Genomic DNA, 23,151 nt, shown 5'->3' with positions numbered 1-23,151 from the left:
CCTGACCTCAGAAGCCCAAGGGCTGTTGGGTTGCAACCCCCATTATCCCCAGATAACCAAAAGGGATGGGAGTTGTTGCCCAATACCATCTGGGGACCCAAATTGGGTAAAAATTGAAAAGTACCGTCCCCTATGTTACAAAAATTATAGAGGGCTTTCGTATGAATGGAATTAAGGGCCCTTTGAAGGCAACCATAATAAGGCTGAGGTGGCTCTCAATGGAAATGAGTTTATAATATCAACATGCAGAAAAAATATCAACTCACAGCCCAGGATCCCCATGTTCAGCCGAGCATTGATATGAGATAACTCGTCCTAAGGAGGTAAATGGAAGCACATTAAAGAAGCAGTGAATGGGCGTTGGAATATATAGGAAGATGAGGGATTTCCTCCCTATTATGATACTGGGTCACAGAGGGAGGGAGACTCACATTGAGCATGGAGGCATCTCTCCGGAACTCCATCAGGTCTTCGCTCAGCTTGCTCTGGTTCTCATCCAGGACATCTAGAAAGAGAATACAATAGAGGGAATACAGTAAAATACCCACTGGAACAGAGTCCCATGCTATAGCCCCCAACCCATTTCAGACCTACAGCTTCTAAATAACACACCAAGCTGCAAAGTAGGTCCAAAATCCCAAGATCTACACTTCATTTATGCCACCATGAGGTCACCATTTACCCATATTTTATTATGTAATAGTTAACACAACATCATAGTAGCACCCCCATTTTCTGTATTTTTGGGTTCCTCGAATAATAGTCACAGAGACGTTTGGAGCTGATTCCACCTCTCTCCTCTGAAAGCAAAGCAGTTTAAAAACGATGAAACTGAGATCTCTGGAGCTCTCCTCTTCCTTGACTTAAGGCAGTTTTAAAAACGTGAAACAGAGGTCTCCCCTTCCCCCAAAGAGCACATTTTCAGATTTTGTAAACTGCCTTAAGACCTTCAGAGAATGGAGATCTTCCTTACTCATTCATCTGAGGCAAAGCAGTTTACAAAAGCAAGCAAGCAAGCAAGGAAGCAAGCAAATTAATTTTTATGCAATTATGATGTGGCCGAACAGGGCATAAGGTTAAACCTGTGTTGGATGGGGTTTCACTCCCCCTGAAGATGCAGGTTCACAGTTTGGGAGTAATCCTGGACTCATCACTGAGCCTGGAATCCCAGGTCTCGGTGGTGGCCGGGAGAGCTTTTGCACAACTAAAACTTATGCACCAGCTGCGTCCGTTCCTTGGAAAGTCTGACTTGGCCACAGTGGTCCACGCTCTGGTTACATCCCATATAGACTACTGCAACGCTCTCTACGTGGGGTTGCCTTTGAAGACTGTTCGGAAGCTCCAAATGGTCCAATGGGCGGCAGCCAGGTTGCTAACAGGAGTGGCGCCCAGGAGCATACAACTCCTCTGTTGCGCCAGCTCCACTGGCTGCCAATTTGCTACCGAGCACAATTCAAATTGCTGGCTTTAGCCTATAAAGCCCTAAACGGTTCTGGCCCTGCTTACCTGTCCGAATGTATCTCTCCTTACGAACCCTCTAGGAATTTAAGATCTGCTGGGGAGGCCCTGCTCTCGGCCCTGCCATCTTCACAGGTTCGATTGGCGGGGACGAGGGATAGGGCCTTCTCAGCGGTGGCCCCTTGGTTGTGGAATGCTCTCCCCAGGGACATTAGATCAGCCCCCACCCTCTTTACGTTTTGCAAAAACCGTTAAAACCTGGCTATATGAGCAGGCCTTCCCAAACGCAGTGTAGCTATTAAACTCCGATCTCAGAATGGACAAGATGACTGGATAATGACTGGTAATGAGATGCGGAGGACTTATGCTTTTTATTGTGTTACTGATGTTAATTGTACTGAATTTTTTACCTGTGTTAAATGTTTTTAATGTTTACATTATTTTTGTACTGTTGTGGGCATCGAATTGTGCCGTTTTGTAAAACGCCATGAGTCGCCCTCGGGCTGAGAATGGCGGTATAGAAGCATAGTAAGTAAATAAATAAATACGGTATCCCGAGACACCCACCAATGACGTCATGTGGGGCTTTCAAGAGCGAGTTATGCCAATGGAAGACCCAGCTGGGCCTCTCCTCCTCTTTGGAGACTCACCGAACTTCAGTTCCAGGTTCTTCTCCAGCTGGTCAATCTTCTCGGAGAGCTTGCCCAGCATGGAGCGCAGGAAGGCGATCTCCTGGTCCTTCTGGGCCATGGCCACCTGCATCTCGTGGAAGCGGTCATCCGTCTGCTGCAGGAACTCCTTCAGGCCCTCGAATTTGCAGGTCTCCAGGTGGGTCTCGTAGGTGTCCTGGTTCCCTATGAAAGTGCACCTGAAGGAAGGGAGAGGTGCCATCAGGAAGTGAAGGAGGATGCAGCAACCAGTGTGACAGCAAAGCCTGTGGCCCTCCTGCTTTTGGGAAACAACCATATCTCTTCCACTGGAACACACCACAGATTGCAAGACCACCTCCACCAACAAAAATACACACGACACGCCTGCGAAGCTAAAATGCACCCCACTTCTAGAGATGCTGATATAAGGGGGAAAGTGTGTCTTAAAATGGAAGAAATGCAATAATTTCTGAGAGCACAGCCAGCTAGTCTGTGGTTAAGGATGTGACTTGCAGTCCAGTGGGGGCTCTTTCTTTGGAGGCTTTTGATCAGGGGCTGGATGGACATCTGTCGAGAGGAACTGGATGGTGCTTTTCATGCATAGCAGGAGTTTGGGCTAGATGGCCCATGTGGTCTTTGCCAACTCTAGGATTCTATAATTCAGAGAGGCTAGATGGCCATCTGTCAGGAGGGTTTTGATGGTTCTTTTCCTGTCTGGCAAGTTGGACTGGATGGCCCCTGGGGTCTCTTCCAACTTTAGGATTCTATGATTCAAAAGACTGGATGGCTGTCAGGAGGGCTTTGATGGAAGGAAGAAAGGGGTTGGACTGGATGAACCTTGAGGTCCCTTCCAACTCTAGGATTCTATTATTGAGAGTCTGGATGGCTATCTGTTGGGAGGGCTTTGATGGTGATTTTCCTTCAGAAGGGGGTTGGATGGATGGCCCTTGGGGGCCACTTCCAACTCTAGAATTCTAACCCTGTGGAGCCACAGCCATCAAATTGTTTCTAAAATCATTTCTGTAGGGGCAACAGTCAGGTAGAAGGCTCAGCGATGTGTGAGCAGGGAAAGTTGCCAAAGGGATATTCCATTCTGGGACCATTCGCAACATCCTTCTTTGCCCTTATGGAAGGGTCTGGCTTCCCACTCACCCATATTTGGAATGGGGGCACTTGATGTGTTCGCACTCCTTCAGGTGGGCCTCCAGGTTCATCTTGAGAAGCGGCGGGCAATTGGGGTTATTGGGGCAGCGCACAGGCCGGTAGTCACAACTGCCCTCATGGTCCCTGGGAAGGGAGCGGAGTCAGAACAATCAGAAGAGGAAGACCTTACCCAACTTTAACCCCATCACAGGAAAGGTACAAAACTCAGCCACAAAGCCCCAAATGCAGGAATATCTACTTTACATGTTTATTTATATACTGTTTTTTTTCCTCTTTAAGAGACTCAAGGGATGGACAATGATAAAAACAATACAATTTGAAACCTAAAGACAATAAAAATTAAAATAGAACTAAAGACAGAACTATCTAAGAATGAATAATTAACATGATTAAACTAAGAGTTTAACAGGGTTCAAAGTAAATTTTTGGCTGAAGCCTTGGGCTGAAGAGGGATGGAGGTCTAGATGTGGAACATAGAGCAAACTCCCATATTAATCACAGTCAACTGAAAAAGATAGAGAAAAGACCAGCCAGATTCTTTAAAATACTGGGGTGAACCACAATATTTTATAATATCATGTCATATTTCAGATGTGATGCTTTTACCACAGCTTAAGCTTTGCCTTAGTACTGCACTGCATGCTTGACTCCATCAAATAATTACTACTGTAGTATTTAAGAAGTCAGACTTACTTCCTGACACTCAGCTTAATGGTGAAGGGGCAGCCATGGGGGTCCACCTCAAAGACCAGCGGCTTGCCACTGGCAACGGGGCGGCAGCCGTACTTGCAGTGGATGAAAAGCTCTCCAATCTGTTCCGCAACAGCAATGTTGTTGACCACCACTGTCAGTTTGGCATTGTCTACCGGACACTTCTCTGCAGAAGGGAAAATGTTGCCTTCATAAAGCATATACAGATGAAACAAACAAGAAAATAAATAAAATCTTCCTCAGAGGGTGATGGGAGTCTCCTTCTTTGGAAGTTTTTGGCAGAGACTGGATGGGAAGGCTTTGGATGTCTTCCTGGGAATGGATTGGATAGCCTGTAGGGGTCTCTTCCAACTCTAGGATTCTATGGAAGTCTTTAACAGAGGCTGGATGGCCATCTGCTTTGATTGTGCCTTCCTTTATGGCAGGGTGGAGGTGAAACGGATGGCCTTTGGGAATCTCTTCCAACTCCAGAATTTGTGTATGTCAGTCCCCTTCTTTGGAGGCTTTTAAGCAGAGGGTGGATGGCTATCTGTCAGGAGTGCTTGGATTGTGCTTTTCCTGCCAGGTAGAAGGGGGCTGGATTGGATGGCCTTTGGAGATCCCTTCCAACTCTAGGATTCTAAGGAGAGCCTAGGCCTTTAGGGACTCTTCTATGATTCAGAGGTTGGATGGGAGGGATTAAATGATGTCTTCATGTCTGAGAGAAGACATGTCTGTCCTTTGTGGGTCTCTTCCAAATATATGTGATCATGATGATAATGGATAATGACAAAAGAAGGGGAATACTGAAATAGCATTCTGGATGGCTGCTCGTTCCTTTGTAAGAATGGTGCTACGCTGTCCTCAAAACCCTGCAGCAGCCAACACACAATCCCCTACTATTTCATAAAGGACTTTTTTTCACAAAATGCACCCATGGAATTTATTTTTCTCCGGGAAAAATTATTATTATGATTTCTGTAGAATTTCTTGCCATTTTGGTCTTTCTAGAATATGAACCTATTCAACAAAACAGGCTTCCATTGGAAGGGAAATTGAACCATCTAAGGGTTATTTTTTTCCATCCCTTTGGGTTCTGCTTTGGGGATCTAGGCAATTCTTTATGGGAGAAAAAAGGGAAACATACATAAAGCAGACAGAATAATATCCAGTGGTATGTGGCCCTCATCACAATAAAAGTAAAGTATAATAATAATAATAATAATAATAATAATAATTGTCCACCTCTCCTTGTGGCTACAACACGGTTAAAACAGTGAGGTAAAACAAAACACTATGAAAATACATATAGTAAATACACACGGGTAACATGCAGACTTTTACCAATAAAATGAAGGTTAAAATTCAGAAGTTAAAGAAAAAAGCCAAGAAAAAAATAAAGGAAAGGAGGGAGGGAGGAAAAATTGTCATGTTTTCTAGCACCTACCAGAAGTTAAGGCACATCTCCTGCAAAATGTGTGCTGTGGAGAAAATGCAAAACAAGACCGCAAATATTGATTACATTTTCAAAACCTCTATCATACTGCAGTGAATGATAGAACATGTTAAATTAAGAACAGGTAAGTACAATAAAGAAGGACAATATAAGTACAACAAAAGACAAAAGACCGTCCAACACTCCCTGATCACTATAACCCTGCAAGGTGGATTTCGCAATGATGGAACTATGCAAATAAGAATGATTTTTTTCCAGACATTTTCCCAACATTCGGCAGAAATTCAGAGGAACGCAATGGCAAACTCCCTCTTAACAAAAAAAGGACCTGTGATAGGTTTGCATGGCCAATAAATGGTGTTAGGAGGCTCATAGTGGCCTCTGTTTGGAGTTTTGTTTTGACCATAATGGAAGGGATCTTTCATGCTTCAGTCAAAGCAGAAAGGGGTGGTTCATGGCCTCAATGGAAAGACTAAAAAACGATATATACATCAGGATATACTGTCACTTATAAGGAGTTCAGGTATGCTCGAAACGTTTAAAAAGTAGTGCTTTAAAATTCTGTTCAAAGCCCTTGCAGATCTGAAAACGCAGAATGAACAGTGGCATAATAATCTCAGTCATTTCCCTAGCTTGGCACATTATTTTATATTTCTGAACTTATTCAGGATGCACCAAAAGGTGGCTGGGCCAAGAGGCAATAAAATGGGCCCCGCATTTAAGGCCCTGCTGCCCACATCAAAGCAAACACCAGACGGACAATTTCAGGATGCAGAGAAACAGTATGGAGGTAGGGAAGAAGCACCCTGTGGGGGTTTTGATCAGGATTCAGCCTGCGGCTAAGACTATCGCCGCCTCCTGCTTCCCTTTCCTGCCCCGAAACAGCTGTAAAAAGGGGCCAGAGAGGCCAAAACACAGCTAGCAGCTTCCTCCAGCCATCACCACCTCCCTCCCTATGAGGAAACAGCAAAGGATGGCTGGGAATATTGTGGAAGGGAAAAGAGCTGTTCAATCAGGGAATATAGATTGCCTTGGAGTCCAGTCAAATCTCCTTATCTGGAAGTTCTGAAGCAGAGGTTGGATGGCCATCTGTTCGGAAAAATTGGTTTGGCAGAAGGAGGTTGGACTAGAAGGCCTTTGGGGTATATTCCAACTCTGTGAATCTATAATCATAATCATGTTTATTAATAACAATGATTGCAGGTTTTGAAGCAGAGGTTGCATGGCTATCTGTCAGTAGGGTTTTGATTGTGTCTTCCTGCCTGGCAGGAGGGGGTTGGGCTGGATGCCCTTGGAGTCTCTCCCAAATCTATGAATCTATAATCATTCTTATTAATAATAACAGTGATGGAGTTTTCTCCACTGGAGGTTTTGAAACAGAGTCTAGATGGTCATCTTGAGAAGGCTTGGATTGTGTCTCCTTTTATAGCAGAAGGGTTAGTAGAAGGTCCTCTGTGGCAGAAGGGGTTGGACCAGATGGCCTTTGGAGATCCTTTCCAACTCTAGAATTCTATGAGCCTATGACAAGGACATTTGCCTGCTGTGGAAGGAAAGATGCAACTCCAGGTTCCACAACAGCCTTTCACAGCAACTCTTTTTTTCCTAATAGTCTGAGTGTCACTCAGATTCAACACTACGGGCTACACAAAAACCAAACAGCAGCGTATCTGGAATAAGGAGCTGTGAATCTCCCCTGTTTCCAAAGACAAGAGAGCCCTTCTTCCCGCAGGGCATCTGAGATATCTAAATATCCTAAAATATAGGAACGCGTTCTCTCTGGCCAAATTCAATGGACAGGGGAGGAAGATATATGTAGAATAATATATTGCCAAAGACTATGTCCCTCTGAGGTCAAGACAGTCGAAGCCACGGGACACGTCTGATTGCACTTCTCTTTCTAACTAGATGTTCCTTTGGCAATATTTTATTAATAACGCCTCCCAACAAAGGATTCCGCCAGGCAGGAAGCAGACAGACTTTGAAGCTGCACAGCCATTCAATGCTTATCAAGATGGCAAATTGCAATATTAATACTTGCCTCAAACAGACAAGAATTCTTTCTCCTACCCTGGACATTCCAAAGATATATCAACCTCACTTGCCTAGGTTCCAACAGGCCTCACAACCTCCGAGGATGCCTGCCATAGATGTGGACAAAACGTCAGGAGACAATGCTTTTGGAACATGGCCATAGAGCCCAGAAAACTCACAGCAACCCAATATTTTATTAATCTGATTTTACAAAGTATACCAGGGAGACCTGAAAGGTTTTGCGCTGATTATCTGACCAGTCTCCTCAAACTACAGCCAAAATTGGTAGTCTCTGTACAGCAGCAATGATAATTTGCCAGATGCTGCCACCGTCTTCAAAAGTTCCAAACCTATGTGTCTATGGGATTCCTTACCCCGCAAGTTGTGATCACTGGATCTTTGAACACACTGCAACACAACTGGCAGCAGAGCTTCACCGAGGGCTGCTCCGCAAACACCAAGGGTTCCTGCAAAGGGAGAGGGAATCACAAACAGAAAGTCAGGGCAAAATAGGAAGGGAATTGTTGCTCAGATGCAGCACAGAGGCCACAAGAGCCAAAAGCAATAAATAACAAGCAGAGTGTTCACTTCCAAGTCAGGATCCATCTGCATACAATGGCAAGGCTTATAATTGTCAATCTTTTGCAGCCTGCAATTTGAGCCAATGGCAGTCTGCCTTCCAAAAATACGAGACAGAAATTATCAAGGCCTACGTAGTCAACTTTAACTTGGGAATTTTCACCTACATTTTAATGATGTGGCCTTGTGTATGTTGTTATATGCGTTGTTATATGCGTTCAGTGTTGTGTTTTATTTCCCTGTTTTAACATCTGGCAACCCCACCTTGAGTCTCAAAAAGAGGTGGGTTATTATTACTATCATTAATTAGTAGGATTAAACTCCCAACTTGTTGAACACTCAGAGATAAAACAAGGCATAAATGTTTCAAAAAGAAAAAGCGGGATACAGACTATGGTGGTGGCGATAACGATAATGATGATGATAATAATAATAATAATAATAATAATAATAATAATTTGAACTCTTTATTGCGGGACATCCTTTCTGACCTAAAGGTGATGGCAAATAGAGTCTGTTTCATTGGCATGGCCACTATTGTTAGGGTCGGCAATCTGCAGTGCCTTCTTGGTGAACTATTTTAAACATCTAATATTTCCTACCGATTCCTAAAGGCCTTGTTATCCATTTCTCTCTTAACGAAGATTTCCCAGAACCCCCCCCCCCCATCCTCCAAATACCTACTGGCTCCTCCTCTTCTTCGTGGAGAGAGAAAGTGGAACGCAGGGACATGTTGGACTCGGAGTGCAAGGAGCGGACAGAGATGGCGGAGTCAGAAAGACGTGGAGTGTTGATGGGCGGCTGCAGAGAAACAGAGACAAAGGAAGAGTGACAGTCACCTGTGTATCGCAAGACATCATGCAGATCTCTCCTTATATCAGCGATGCTGGTTCTGGGTTCGAATCCTGATCCTAAACTTGTGCTTAAAGGTTTCACAGCAATAACAAAATTGCATGAATAATAACTTCACAACCAAAAGAAGGACAAGATCTAACTAATCTGAGCAATTATAGACCTCTATTGTTATTGGACAAGGATTACAAAATCTGCACATCAATTGTAAAACTTATTTAAATAAATTTACACACAAGGACCTATCAGCTTTCCTCCCTCAAAGAAGGCATTTTTAAAGAAAACATGACAATCTGCTCCGAGGGCTGTTTAACCTGTACATGTCTTCTTCTCATTATGTTTATTATTATTATGTTTATTTATAACCTGCTTTTTCTTTCCTCAAAGGAGACTCAAAGCGGCTAATCCAACTTCAAATTTACCACAGCAATAAAAACGTTATAATCTGAATGTAGTTATAGAAATGAAACCACTCTTGTCCTGGCTACTTCATTTGGCAATGTTGACTACGTTCTAAGAATATTCTGACTCTGTGAGTGCTACCTAAAACCTACCTTTCCATATACTACAAATCTCAGAATCACAGAGATGGAAAACACCAGAAGAGCCCTCTAGTCCAACCCCCTGATGCCATGCAGGAAAAGCACAATCAAAGCACCCCCAACAGATGGCTACCCAGCCACTGTTTAAAAGCATTCAAAGGAAGAGCTTCCACCACCACACCCCAAGGCAGAAAGTTCCACTGTTAAACCGCAATTCTTATGGCCAGGAAGGATCTCTTTTCCTGTCATTTGAACTCATTGCTCCACTGAGTCCTGGGGCCCTTCCACACAGCCCTATATCCAAGAATATCAAGGCAGAAAATCCCACAATATCTGCTTTGAACTGGGTTATCTGAGTCCACACTCAGACAATGTGGGATTTTCTGCCTTGATATTCTGGGATATAGGGCTGTGTGGAAGGGCCCTTAGTCTCCAGGGCAGCAGAAAACAAGCCTGCTCCCCCTTCCTTTTGACATCCTTTTAAATATTCACTCATGTATTTTTCTTTTCCTAGTAACTATTTTGCCTTCTAAGTTTTCACCAGGAATCCCTGCACATTTTCAAGAAAACACAAACAACTCTTTCCCCACCCTGTCCCTTTCTTCCTGCAAAACCAAATGGTAATTCACAAAAAGTTGAATCCAGTAGCTTTCCTGAACTTTATTTCCTGAGCTCCCCCTTCAGCTGACAGCCCTTTAATGGTGGAAGCATAAGACAATGATGACAAGTCAGAAGAACTCCAAAGAATTCTCAAAGGGGCCAGAAACACCTCCATTTCGACCTCCCTGGTGTTTCTACATTCAAGCTCACCTTCCCAACATGGACCCTTGGGCTACACTGTTCATAATGTGCCAAAATCCCTTACCAAAGGCGTAACATGCTTCTCTCCCGGACCTTCTACTCTTTCAGGGAGAGCTTGCTGCCCAGCGGCTCCCCTTCCTGGCCTCTGCCAAATCTCTTTTTGCGTTGGGAGACTTCCTCCTATTCAATCTGCTCCGAGTTCTGCTTCGCAGCTTCCTGTTTTTGGGGGGGGGGGGGGGACCCAGGGCACAATGCCCACCAATCACCAAGCCAGACTGGGCCTTGCGTTTGTTGAGACTGGATAGGAATGGGATGTTGCCTGGAGAATCACATACACAGCCTGCAGCTTTTCAACCAGTGCTGGAGATCATCTATTAATTGACCAGAGTTGGAAGTGAAGACTTGTATATACTGAGTAACTAGGAACTCAATACTTATATATACTTAGCGACTAGGGACAGAGGGAACCCTGTGCTGTGTGTTTCCTGTCTTGTTTTTCACCTGTTTCGTAGATCAAGGTGTTTTGCTTCCTGTCCGCATCTAGAGGTCACTTCGTCCTTCTTCCCAAAAGTCCTTAGAATGCTTTATTATCCTTTACTTCAGACAAGAGCACTGTGAGGCCTCTCTCTGCCTCAAGAGACCTTACACCGAGACACAAGTGACCACATAAGGGGTTCTTCTACCAAAGTTAAATAACTTTCCTTTGCCTATCTACTCTTTAATCTGAGATGGAGTACATGCACACAGCAAAAGTATGTTTTAAGATCTCCTTATAGACCACAAGGCTTTAGCAGGTTGGCACAGAGAGATATGGATCTAAGCCATATAAGGTTTTATAGATCACAACTAGCACTTTGAACTGGTAGCCAGTGAAGCCATTTTGACAAGTGTTACCGTATGTCTTTGATTCTAAGACGACATCAATGGTAAGATGCATGCTAATTTCAGTACCACCAATGGCGGAAAGCTTTATTTATAGATCTAGAAAAGCACTTGCTCTTCTAAGACACACAACATTTTGAGATATGAAGAAATAGAGTATACGCTCCCTGCTCCCCTCCTCAGTTAGTACTTTGGGGCTGCTGAGATTTCCAAACAGTTTCCAAAGGCAGCACCACGTAGAGTGTGTTACAGTAGTCCAAACTCAATGCATCCAAGGCATCACCAGATCTGGCTCCTCAAGGAGCATTTCCTCCAACTGTAAGCTTTGGGGCACATACCATGCTGTCATCCTCATCACGCGGGGAATAAGTGAGAGTGCTGGAAGAGGAAGGCGTCCGACGGTGCTTTTGGAAGGTACTGGTCCCATCCGCTAGAAGGAGGAGGACAAAACCATCAGATCTTCTGTAACAGGTCCAGCTTCCTACTCTCCAGAGCCATTCTCCAACTCTGAAAACCATTTCTAATTAAAGTAGATCTTTTATTCCCCCCTGACCCTATGAGGATTTTTTTTTTCATTTGTTTCAAGCCACTATGTCAGTGGTAATCAAACTTTGGTCCTCTGGAACTGCAGTCAGTTCTGCCAATAGCTAGGAATTCGGGAACTGAAGTCCAAAATACTTGGAGGACCGAAGCCTGAGAACCTCTGTAGTTTTACAAAAGTTTCTGAGCTCCTCAAACCAATGAGAACCAAGAAAAAATAGGCAGTTTTACAGTCTTTCAGATTCCTATCAAGGGCTGCAAAACTGTCTAATTTAGCTTGTTTCCCTTGATAAGAATCTGCTCAGGACTGACCTTTGGTGATGGTGGTCACAGCGGCGTACGTCGGGCCAAAGGTGGTCTCCATTCTTGTCTGTAAGAAAGATAAAACACTTCACTATTAATACAGCCAGAAAATAATGGAACAGAATTACAAAACAAAGCAAAAACTAAAAAGGAAGAGGGAAAAATACCCACAGAAAATTGCAACTTAACAAAATGTGCTCACATTTGTAAAAGAATGGCACGAAGGATGGACAATCTTGTATCTGTCTTGTATTGTAAGAGTGTTTAATCTCTTTGATTTAACAACATTATACCCAGCCTCTAGTCACAAGAAGAAGTGGGTAATAAATATATTATTGTTGTTGTTATTGCTTTTAAAATAAACCAAAACCATGTTCAATGGCAAGTATCTTATTCTGTCTGTGGTTGTTTGGTGCAGAAAACTGTATTTCCTGTATAGTTAACAATACTTCTACAGTGAAAATATTATTTCTTCTGTGGAACACACATTTCCCTGCACCGAAAAAAATGCTATAATCGGGAGGTTTATTTATGTGCCAAATTTGCTCTTGGCAGATTTGGATGGAAAAGAACATTTTCTGCAAAAGAAATGTGGCACAGGATCCCATGGCCGTCTCTTACCCCGTTATTGTTGTCTGAGGAAGGGCTAGTGGTTGCAGTGGTGGGGAACCGGTTGTAGCGAGCGTTCTTGTTGGCGCTCATAATCTAGCCCCGCATCGGTAGGTCACTGGAGCCACCTCTGAAAGGAAAAAAGGGTTTTATCACACAAAGATGTCTGTCATGGAAAAATAGTCGTCATCGAGGCATGTGTTTAGCTCAGTCTTTCTTATCTCAGTTTAGGAGAAGTCAGGAAAGCTGGGTGCCATGCCATACTGCTCTTTGGCATTCCCCACTGTCTCTTAGCTGAAGCATCTACCACACTTTGCATAATGGAAGGTCTGTCCCTACAATGGGATCACTGTCAGACAGCACAACAGATAACACTAAGTTTAAAAGATGTAGCACAGGATGTAGTACTGGACTGCTTCAAGAAAGGGTTGGATAAATCCAAAGAGGTTAAGGTCCTAACCGGTTAGTGACCAGGATGGCTATATATGTCGCTTCCAGGAACAGAGCTAGAATGCCCCTGAATTATCAAATGGAGGAAGCAGTTTTAATAATAATAATAATAAACTTTATTTATACCCCGCCAACATCTCCCCAACGGGGACTCGGGGTGGCTTACATGAGGCCAAGCCCATACAACAAATTACAATAAAATAAGATACATGTTACAATAAAATAAACATCATCGCATAAAAATACAGAACATATGACTACAATAAACAAAATACAAAAAAAACCCAGTAAACCAAACATAATGACAGTGAGTGGGCCGCATGTACATAAAATGATTTAAAAACTCAGGGTGAGATAAAGGAGGAGAATTATTTGTGAGTGAGAACTCGTAGAGAGACAGGGTAATAGACTGACCTTCGTACAAGGGGGGGGGGTGGTATACTCCTAGGACAAAGACGTTGAGGGGAGCAATAGGTTAAGAATATGTAACTACTCTCCAAAAGCGCAACGGAAGAGCCAGGTCTTGAGATTCTTTTTAAAGGTTTCTAAGGTAGGAGCTTTGCCTGGGGTTTGCTGGTGGGTTTCTCAGCGAGGCAATTGGCAAGTTCTTGTAGAAACTGAATATTGAACTACACCAGCCTTTACACCTGAGATTGCTTCAGGTTACATCTACACTATAGAATGAATGAGGTTTGACACTACTTTGATGGTTATGGCTTAGTAGGATGGAATCCTGGAAGCTCTTTGGAAGAGAATGCTAAGGACCTGGTAAAAGAACAGCTATCAGGATTCCATTGAATTAAGCCATGGCATGTAAAGCAATGCCAAACTACATTTATTCTACAATGTAGACATGCTCTTAGACTAGATCTCAGCATCTCCTGCCCAAAGGGTCCTCAGGCAGGAGGCCTGGGTCCCTTCTCTCTCTTTTAGAGGCACAGAAGGAGCTAGTATTACATGGAGTTGTCATCTCCAAGTCAGGATGCCTAGCTTTCACCTTACTGGACCAACTGGGAATAGAAGGCTGGGCTGGTTCTCCTAAAGCTCTAATACGGCCAATGCATTTAGTCTTAATCTGCTGTAGAAACATCTCTCTTTGCTGCGTGTGGGAAGCCGCCAAGGACAAATCTTGAATCAATTAAGGGAGCTGCACTTCCTGGACTTCGACAGGACTGAGACATTGACCTGTCGGCTTCTCCAGAGCGAAAGTTAACTAACAACTCATTCTCCCAGGAGGGAGCAGCTGCCAGAACCTGCTTCTCTTGTTCTGTGTGACGTTATACTCTTTTTCACTAATTTCAAACCTATAAAGCAGAAAAAATAACCCACTGCTGGGCACTGTGAGTGCAAAAAAAAAAAAAAAAAAAAAAAAGGAAACAGGGCCCCTACCTTGATAAACAGGGCTGGCAGCAAAACAACGACAACAGTGCAGCGTTTACCTGACCAGATTGCCTTCGTTGCTGCAACAATGAGCCCCAGCCCAGGGTGTGTACATACTATATGCCTATATTTTAAAAGGGTCACTTCCCTAATGCAGACAGAAGGGAAACTTGAAAGAGGAAACAGAAAGGAGTGAGAGTTTGCTTAATGGCATCCAATTGCAAAGTTGGAAGATAATTCAAGGGTCATCTAGCCCCATTCTGCTACTTAGACAAGCATATTACTCTTAAGAATGGGTCACACAGATGAACCAATCCTGCCTCAGTAATCTACACAAAACCTGTCCTCACTGACCTAGAATACATAACTAAAGTACTTTTAAGAAATGCCCAAACTTGGCTTAAAGATTTCCAAAGATGGAGAGTTCATTGCCCTTTGGGTCAGTCAATTCCAGTGTAAGACAACTTACAGCAAATAAGGTCTTCCAATGTTTAGGCGGAATCTCTTTTCTTGTTGAGTACCTTCAATGCTAAAATTTCGGGACTATGGACCAAAAGGATATGGGCTCCTGGACCATTTGGACCAACATATCTATTTTCTATCTACTCATTTGGAACTGAGATATCTATTTCCTATCTACATAAAAATCGAAGTATGTATGCATGTTGGTTGGTTTGAGGGAAGGAAGGAAGAGAAATGAAAAGGGCAAAGACATGTAGGGCTGGGCTTTAACACAGCAGGTTAACTGCCAGCTGCAGTAAATCTTGCCAACCAAAAGGTTGACAATTTGAAGCCCAGAACAGGGTGAGCTCCTGGCCTTTAGCCCAGCTTCTGCCTACCTAGCAGTTTCAAAAACAACAATGTGAGTAGATAAATAGGTACTGCTTAAGTGGGCAGGTATTTAAGACACCCATAAGGAAATGCCAGGAAAAATGCCAGCAATTTGATCAAGGAGGAATTTCACTAACAAAGCTCTTCAGCAGGGAAAAGTGGAGTGACAGCACTCCCCCTGTCACTGGCACCAAGCACAGCCTCCAAGATGCCAAAGATGGGAAAGCCGATATATACCTCTATCTATGTACAGGGAAGAGAAATAATAGCAAGAAGAAGGAAGAAATATATGAGGACAAGCAAGCAACCAAGGAAAAGAGGTGTATGAGGGAAACAGAGAAAGGAAAGAAAGCGCCTCAAAGAAAATGTTTACCCAGGCAACCCCAGATCTATACTCTAGTTACTCTGAACAGTGGCCTTGCAGATGATCCAGTCTTGCCTCATCAACCCACACAAAACCTGTCCTCATTGACCTGGCAAAGTGGGTGGCAAGTCCCCAATTACTCATACAGTTCAGGATCTCCAACCTGATGAGCAAATAAACAGTTCAGTGCCACATGTAGCCAACTCAACACCAAACCACCCATCACAAAACCACAATGTATGCCATGCGGAAAAACACCATACCAGGCACTAGTGTCACCCATGGCCCATAAAACAGCTACGACAACAACAGAACTACTGAAGGAATGCACCTGTCCATCCGTGAAAAGCTGCTTTGGACTTATACAACATTGCACACCAATGATATACACTTATAGCACGTGTAATATAATGGATTCCTGGGATCTGTAGTTTTACAAAGCATTCACCTTCTCTGTCAAAGAGGACCACACAGTGATGTCAAACAGCATTATACTTACAGTACAGAGTCAGCTTCATTGGCTCCCCAGTTTTTTTCCTCCTTTATGAAAATGTGCTCTGTCCCAATTACGTGAGCTTCCTCTCACTTCCTCTCCTGAAAGTCTACTTATTCGGAACAAACAACTGCGATACTCAGAAATCAAGCAGTTACTGGCAATAAAACGGAGGGGGAAAACCACACACACAAGGCTCCCAGCTTTCCCTTCTGCAATGAGCTGGAGTCAGCAGGCCTGGACATTCTCACAGAAGACAGACAGACCACGAAATCTGTTCTTTCAACATACAAGGAAGCTGCCAAAAGTAAACAGTACCCCTGAGGCATGGAGACTGATTACGTGACGTCAGAGAGAAAGATACCAGTAATCATTCTCCTCTGCTTTTACAAGTTCAGATTTGAGTGCCGCTCCCTCCAATATGGACAATCACCTGGTTACCTTTGGAAGCCACTTCCGGATGATCTGGCAGGAGAACCTTCGACAAAAGCCGTCTCTCCCTTTCAGGGAGAAACTGAACAATATGCAGAGCTGCTTTGCAAGGCAGCTCTATACTCTTTAGAGCATTTCTCAACCTGGGGGTCGGGATTCCTGGGGGGGGGGGGGGTCATGAGGGGGTGTCAGAGGGATTGCCAGAGAGATTGCCAAAGACCATCAGAAAACACAGTATTTTCTGTTGGTCATGGGGGTTCTGTATGGGAAGTTTGGCCCAATTCTATCATTCCTGGGGTTCAGAATGCTCTTTGATTGTATGTCAACTATAAATCCCAGCAACCTCAACTCCCAAATGTCAAAGTCTATTTTCCCCAAACTCCACCAGTGTTCACATTTGGTCCAGATCCATCAAATTGTTTGGGGTCACAGGGCTCTCTGGATGTGGGTGAACTACAACTCCAAAACTCAAGGTCAATGCCCACCAAACCCTTTCAATATTTTCTTTTGGTCATAGGAGTTCTGTGTGTCAAATTTAGTTTAATTCCATTGTTGATGGAGTTCACAATGCTCACTGATTGTAGGTGAACTATAAAACCCAGCAACTACAACTCTCAAATGATGAAATTAATGCCCTCCCAACCCCACCAGTATTAAAATTTGGGTGTATCAGGTATTAGTGCAAAATTTGGTCCAGGGAATGAAAATACATCCTGCCTATCAGATATTTACATTACGGTTCATAACAGTAGCAAAATTACAGTTATAAAGTAGCAATGAAAATAATGTTATGGTTGGGGGTCACCACAATATGAGGAACTGTATTAAGGGGTCACGGCATTAGGAAGGTTGAGAACCTCTAGAGGATAAAAGGGACACAGAAGTACAGAAATACCAGCTTTGACTCAGGTCTCATGAGCCATCAAATCTAATGTGCATCTCAACTTTCAAAACCCTGAAACCAAAAAAAGTATTTGCTGCTGAATGTAATGCGCAGCAGCAAAAAATGCACTCTTTGTGATTGGGCCCAAAAGGGTGTGCATTACACTTGCTGCCTGCTTAGAATTCCTTCTTTAAAAACATAAATGTTAGAGCACCAAATCTTCCACCAATGAAAGAAAAAACCTTGGGGTGCATCTATGCTGCAGAATGAATCCACTTAAAATTGCCTTGATTCAATGCTATGGAATCATGGAGGTTGTAGTTTTACAAGGCCTTGAGCCTTCTCTCTGCCAAAGGTGGTTTATGCCTCACAAAACTGTAAATCCCAGGATTATATAGCACTGAGGCAGGACCATTAAATGAGAGATTATGTTCCTCAAAAAGAGGCTCCAGATGCAGCTCTGGAAGCAGCTTCCCCTTTGGTTTTAGCTCAGCACTAAGATTAACATATGACGTGAATGTAATGTACAACCTAATTTTGGGAAGGCCATTTCGGGAAAAAAAGTGAGCAATAGGGTAATTGCCCTCCTCTGCTTTTACAAGTTCAGATTTGAGCACTGTTCCAGCCAATATGGATGCTCATCTGGTTACTTGTGGAAACCGCTTCTGGATGATCTGGCAGATGAACTTTCGACAAAAGCTGGCACTCTCTTTTAGGGAGAAACTGAACAACATTCAGGGCTTATTTGCAAGGCTGCTAAATGCTAGATTAACACTCTTTAGAGGTTAATAAGGATACAGAAGGACAGAAATATACAAGAAAGACAGAAGGATTAGGGAAGAAGGTTGTTTGTGATGGAAAATAAAAGGGGCATGATGCACAGTGACATTCTGTTTGATCTTGGGATTTAAGCAGGGTCAGTCCTGGTTAGGACTTGGGTGGGAGACTGCCAATGAATACTATGCATTATAGTTGATGTTTCAGAGGAAGGAACTGACAAAAGCACCTCTGAGGTCAAAGAAAAGCCAATGAAATTCATTGTGTTCCTATAGGCTTACAGGTGATTTGAACAGACTCACAATAAAGGTTTTCAGCTCACATTATCAGGTGAACTAGAGTTGCTACTATTTGAATACAGTCCTCAATTAATCATAAGTTATTTAAATAGAAACCCCAATGGCATCCTCCTGGATTTTACTAGCTGGAGAATGTAAATCTCTTGGAGACTCTTCAGGGGAACTAATCTACTTCTTACCAACCTGAATGCAAAGAACTAATCCAGGTTAAGTCATCTCAGGACCCTCTGTGGCAGAATTAGCTTACAGTTCTTTTCAAAGAGAAGCCCACACACATCCCAGGTAGAAATACCTAGCTAACAAAGCCAAACTTTGTCATTAAAAATGGAAGTGGATTCCTAGCATATTGTTTTCTGTGTCCCTATCCTTATCCTGATCCACGCTTTATCTAAATTCCATATAATGCAGTATCAGAATGAAGTCTAACTGCATTATATAGCAGTCTAGATGGGGCCCCAGAAGGGCTTTTGCTGTATTTTTCTGGATCCTATCTGGCAGGAACCCGATCTGTTCCTTTCATAGTTGTGGTGCTGTTTATGGTGCATCTATACTGTAGAATTAAAGCAGGTTGACACCACTTTAATAGTTAATTTGGACTTTGGTGGGAGCTTGGAAATGGGTACTGTATCCCACCCTACCATGAAGTGCCTCTTAGGGACCTCCCAGAATCCTGCCTCTCAAAGCTCACAAAAGGAGGAAGCAATCACCAGGCCTTTTGCCTTGAATTTGTGTTTTGAAGAGATTAAGTGCAATGTACTGTTGTTTGCTTTAGCCGGTGAGAGAATGAGGAAATGACCTGCGGCAGGTACAGGGGGAGAATGAATTGGCCCCAAAAGAAGGAAAACTCTTATGGCTACACAACGATTGAGCCCTTCATGATCAAACAAGAAGATAGTTTCATTAGCCTGGAATCCAGAAATTAAGAGTCAACATTTTACCAGAAAAAAAAATCATTTTAGATCCTACAATCCCCAACATCTAATCAGTAAGACAGCAAACCTGGAGGATGATGTTTGGAATCTGCTACAGGAGTTGGCTGAGAGATCACCACGTTATGTTTCCACATTCTTTTGTAGCCGCACTGCTGCGGCTTCCAAATAACCCCAATCAAGAAAGCGCAAACAGGTGAAATATCCTAAAGGCATTGGATCCTGTTTGATCTTGAAAGCTAAGCAAGGTCAGCCCCTGGTTAGTGCTTAGATGGCAGACAGCCAACAAATATCTCTATTTAGGAGGAAGGTGCTGGTAAAATCACTTCTGCACCCGCCTTACCTAAGCAAACCCTACAAAATTTATGGGGATCACCATTAAGTCTAGAGGTGGTTTGAAGGAACAAACACTTACAAACAAATACTGACTGTGTTGTATCCTGCCTTTGGGTCATTAGGAGAAGAGGGTAACAAACAATGTTGTTGTTAGTACAAATCTGACCTTGGTACCTCTTCCCAAACATTGAAAACTTGAATGTGCAGCGCATGGGGAAAGGGGCCTTCTGTCACTCCCAAAATCCAGAATAATGTCTGGGAGTGCAAGTCCAAAAAGAAGGTCATTTTTCCAATCCCAGAAAGACTGCCAATAAATTACATTATATTTCTAGGAAAGGAACTGACAAAATCATTTCTGAGTCCTCTTTTCCTAAGAAAAGTCGATATCCATGCCATAAATCGATAGACAACTTGAACACAGATGCACACAAGAAAGAGCCAAAAAGGTTGACACCAGAACTAGGAAACCACTGCTCCTTCATATTCTCAAATATTAGAAATCTAGAATATTACTCTGTATTTAGCTGAGACAAAACTGGAACGAACATCCCGATGATCAGAGGTATTAAAGTTAGGAAAATAAAGTTTATCCTGTCGTCTACAAGAAGTTCATAACAATTGGACCTATTCAGTGGGTGAATCTGGTACCCAAATGCATTTCAATGGCAACCACATACTTTCCCCATTACCTCACAAGGGAGAAAACCGTCCCAGAGGAGTCCGGGAAGCTCAGGCAAACATTCCTCGCTTTCAAAATGTCTCTGTTACAGGCCTGGCAGATGGTTGCACAGAAAGCTCTTGGTGATGTAAACAGAAAGGCATGCAGAGTGGGAGGCCATATTTAAATGAATTGCCCAAATAAAGACAGAGCCAATCACATCCAGCTCTGCCAAGAAAGGGAAGCCCTTCATTCTCAGAGGAGAGAGCTTGAGCCGGAAACCATTCCATAGAAAAAGACAGTGAGATTTTAAGCAAGATTCCATCAGTGGCCTCTCTTTTCTGGGCTCATGTGCACTCTATGCTCTCTGCAGCATTTCTTTAAGCCAATAATATAAATAATATAATATAAATAAACACAACAATAACAACAATATAAACTGAAACAGCCTATGGTAAAATGAAACTCCAGATGGAAAATATACAACTGAAATTGGACAAGAGTTTAGACCAGTGGTTCCAACCTTTTTTTGGCCATGCCCCCCAAGCCTTTCTAAAATCCTGACCCCTTCCTAATGCACTCTGACATATAATTCAAATTATCCAGAATGTGAACTCCTTTTGTCATCAAGGAACATAGGCAGTGAAGCCGAGTCCTAAACTTTAGCTTGTGAGTTTTCTGAAAATACAGTCATTGTCATTTGTTGATGGTTAATGACGTGTCAAGGAACATCTTTTCTACGCTCGTGGATCTATTCAAAAGGTTCTTTTCCCTTAAGTAACCAGCATGATATCAGGAAAAATTTGTGGGAATGGAAAATGCGAGATTTTTCTGCTTGAACCTGGCGAATGAAAATAATTCATGCTTCATACAGTTAAGTCATAAAATAGAACGATATTGTGGGCATAGTAATATCTGAGCCACACTTGATTTCATCAATCTGCACTGAATTCAGGGCAACTTAAATGTCCAAATTCACTCCAAAGTGTCTTTGGTGAGAATCTGTGAGAATAATATCCTGTTGCCTGACATTCATTTTCTTGCGGCTGATCATTTTTTTTTAATTTATACAAAAATATTGACTTCTCTATGAAAGTAACTTTACTTTGGGTTTTTCTACAGATTTCTTGCTACATTCATATGCAGAACAAAAATATATTTGTATATATTTTGCATGGCTTGTAATGTTAAAAGAAAGCTGGGCGGAGTGAAAGTGGCTTCTATTTTCTCGGCTCATGTGCACTCTATGCCCTCTCCATTTCCTTTCTATGAGGAGCTTTCTCCACCTCCATTGGCACCAGCTGACCGCTGCGGACATTCAGATTTTAATTTTAAAAATGTGTATGTCTCTATATTTATATATTGTATATGAGGCCTTGAGAACAATAAATGTAAAAAGGTCATTATATCATTCACGGATTTCCCCCCACATTGGGAACCAGGACTTTAGAAAGTCTTTTTGTTAGGGTTGGCTGTTTCTTCTTGCCCAATAAATAAACAAATATAGACTTAAACTAGGAAGCTAGGAATGTTTCTAAGGAACACACTGATGACAGCTCTTGTTATTATCTTATACAAAAAGTTAGCAAACTATATGAAGAGGACAATACTGGTTTTGCAAAAAGCTTCAACATGTTTGCTTCTTAAGGATCTAAAATCTTTCAGTCACACTACAGTCAGTAAAATCATTGAAGTTTTCAAGAAAACAGGACTTTCTTACTATTGTGGTTGATTTAAATAGCATTTGTCCATGGAATCAGAAAAAAAAAGAGAAAAACAGGAAGAAGTCCCTCCTTGTTCAGGCAAAGGCAGCACCTCATGCACCTTCGTCTCTTTTCACACTAAACTAGGAAAAGGAATATAAAGTATGAAGGTACGGTTCCATTATCTGGGCGGAATATGAAATATTTAAATGCTACTGTTTGAACACTCATGGCACTTGATGTATATCATAAGCCAGTCAGTAAATGAGCAACAAATACTACAGAAGGATCAAGCAACATTTTAATTTTTTTTAGTAATCCTCACATTTTCATTTTAAGATGCCCCCCATTTTCAGAGATATTTATATGCATCTAAGAAGCAAAAAAAACAACAACAACAGTATATCAAATATACATAATATTATGTGTGTGTGTAATTATTATTTAGATTTATATCCTGTTTTCTTCTCTTTAAGCAAGACTCACAACACTAAATACAGCAGACTCCAAATAAAAACGTATTGCGTCTCAATGTTAAAACAGAATAAAACACAGAATTGATAAAACAAATCATTAAAATCATCTAAGATCATTATATATATATATATAATGATTTCCCTCCCTTTCAATAAAAATTAGTTAAAACAAAAACTCTGGAGCTGGCACCTGATGTTGCCCTTTGCATCATATTATCATCATATTATTATTAGTATTATTATATTATCATATTTTATTATCATATAGAGCCCGCCGTGATGGAATGGGTTAAGCCCTTGTGACAGCAGGACTGCTGACGGACAGGCTGGTGGTTTGAATCCGGGGAGCAGGATGAGCTCCCGCTCAGCTCTAGCTCCCCATGCAGGGATATGAGAGAAGCCTCCTACAGGATGGTAAAACATCAAACATCCGAATGTCCCCTGGCAGTGTCCTTGCAGATGGCAGAAGCGACTTGCAGTTTTTCAAATTGCTCCTGACACACAAAAAATATTATAATATATCTTATCTTACTATCTCATTATATTATTATTATCATATTATTATTATATTATCATAGGGAAA

At 42.4% G+C, this 23,151-nt stretch overlaps 1 protein-coding gene across 3 annotated transcripts in view; it reads right to left on the bottom strand.

Annotated features, from left to right (window-relative positions):
* The window catches only part of TRAF7 (TNF receptor associated factor 7), a 36,399-nt gene that overhangs the window by 9,994 nt on the left and 3,254 nt on the right, over positions 1–23,151 (bottom strand). Inside the window, exons 1-12 of one of the 3 annotated variants that reach the window (XM_060786498.2) lie at positions 20,421–20,520; positions 12,570–12,687; positions 11,958–12,015; positions 11,444–11,535; positions 8,713–8,829; positions 7,824–7,916; positions 5,410–5,443; positions 3,966–4,149; positions 3,261–3,395; positions 2,109–2,326; positions 432–505; positions 267–315 (exon numbers count right to left, since the gene is read on the bottom strand). In XM_060786498.2, the coding sequence (XP_060642481.1) occupies positions 267–315; positions 432–505; positions 2,109–2,326; positions 3,261–3,395; positions 3,966–4,149; positions 5,410–5,443; positions 7,824–7,916; positions 8,713–8,829; positions 11,444–11,535; positions 11,958–12,015; positions 12,570–12,650 (1,135 nt within the window). In that variant the 5' untranslated portion in view covers positions 12,651–12,687; positions 20,421–20,520. Of the gene's footprint in view, positions 1–266; positions 316–431; positions 506–2,108; positions 2,327–3,260; positions 3,396–3,965; positions 4,150–5,409; positions 5,444–7,823; positions 7,917–8,712; positions 8,830–11,443; positions 11,536–11,957; positions 12,016–12,569; positions 12,688–16,081; positions 16,106–20,420; positions 20,521–23,151 lie in introns of those variants that run through there. The other 2 variants (XM_067473713.1, XM_060786496.2) reach the window with 2 other exon arrangements.

The sequence above is a fragment of the Anolis sagrei genome, chromosome X (genome assembly GCF_037176765.1).
Source record: "Anolis sagrei isolate rAnoSag1 chromosome X, rAnoSag1.mat, whole genome shotgun sequence".
NCBI classification, from domain to species: Eukaryota; Metazoa; Chordata; class Lepidosauria; order Squamata; family Dactyloidae; genus Anolis; species Anolis sagrei.
This window is presented reverse-complemented; position numbering and strand designations above follow the sequence as displayed.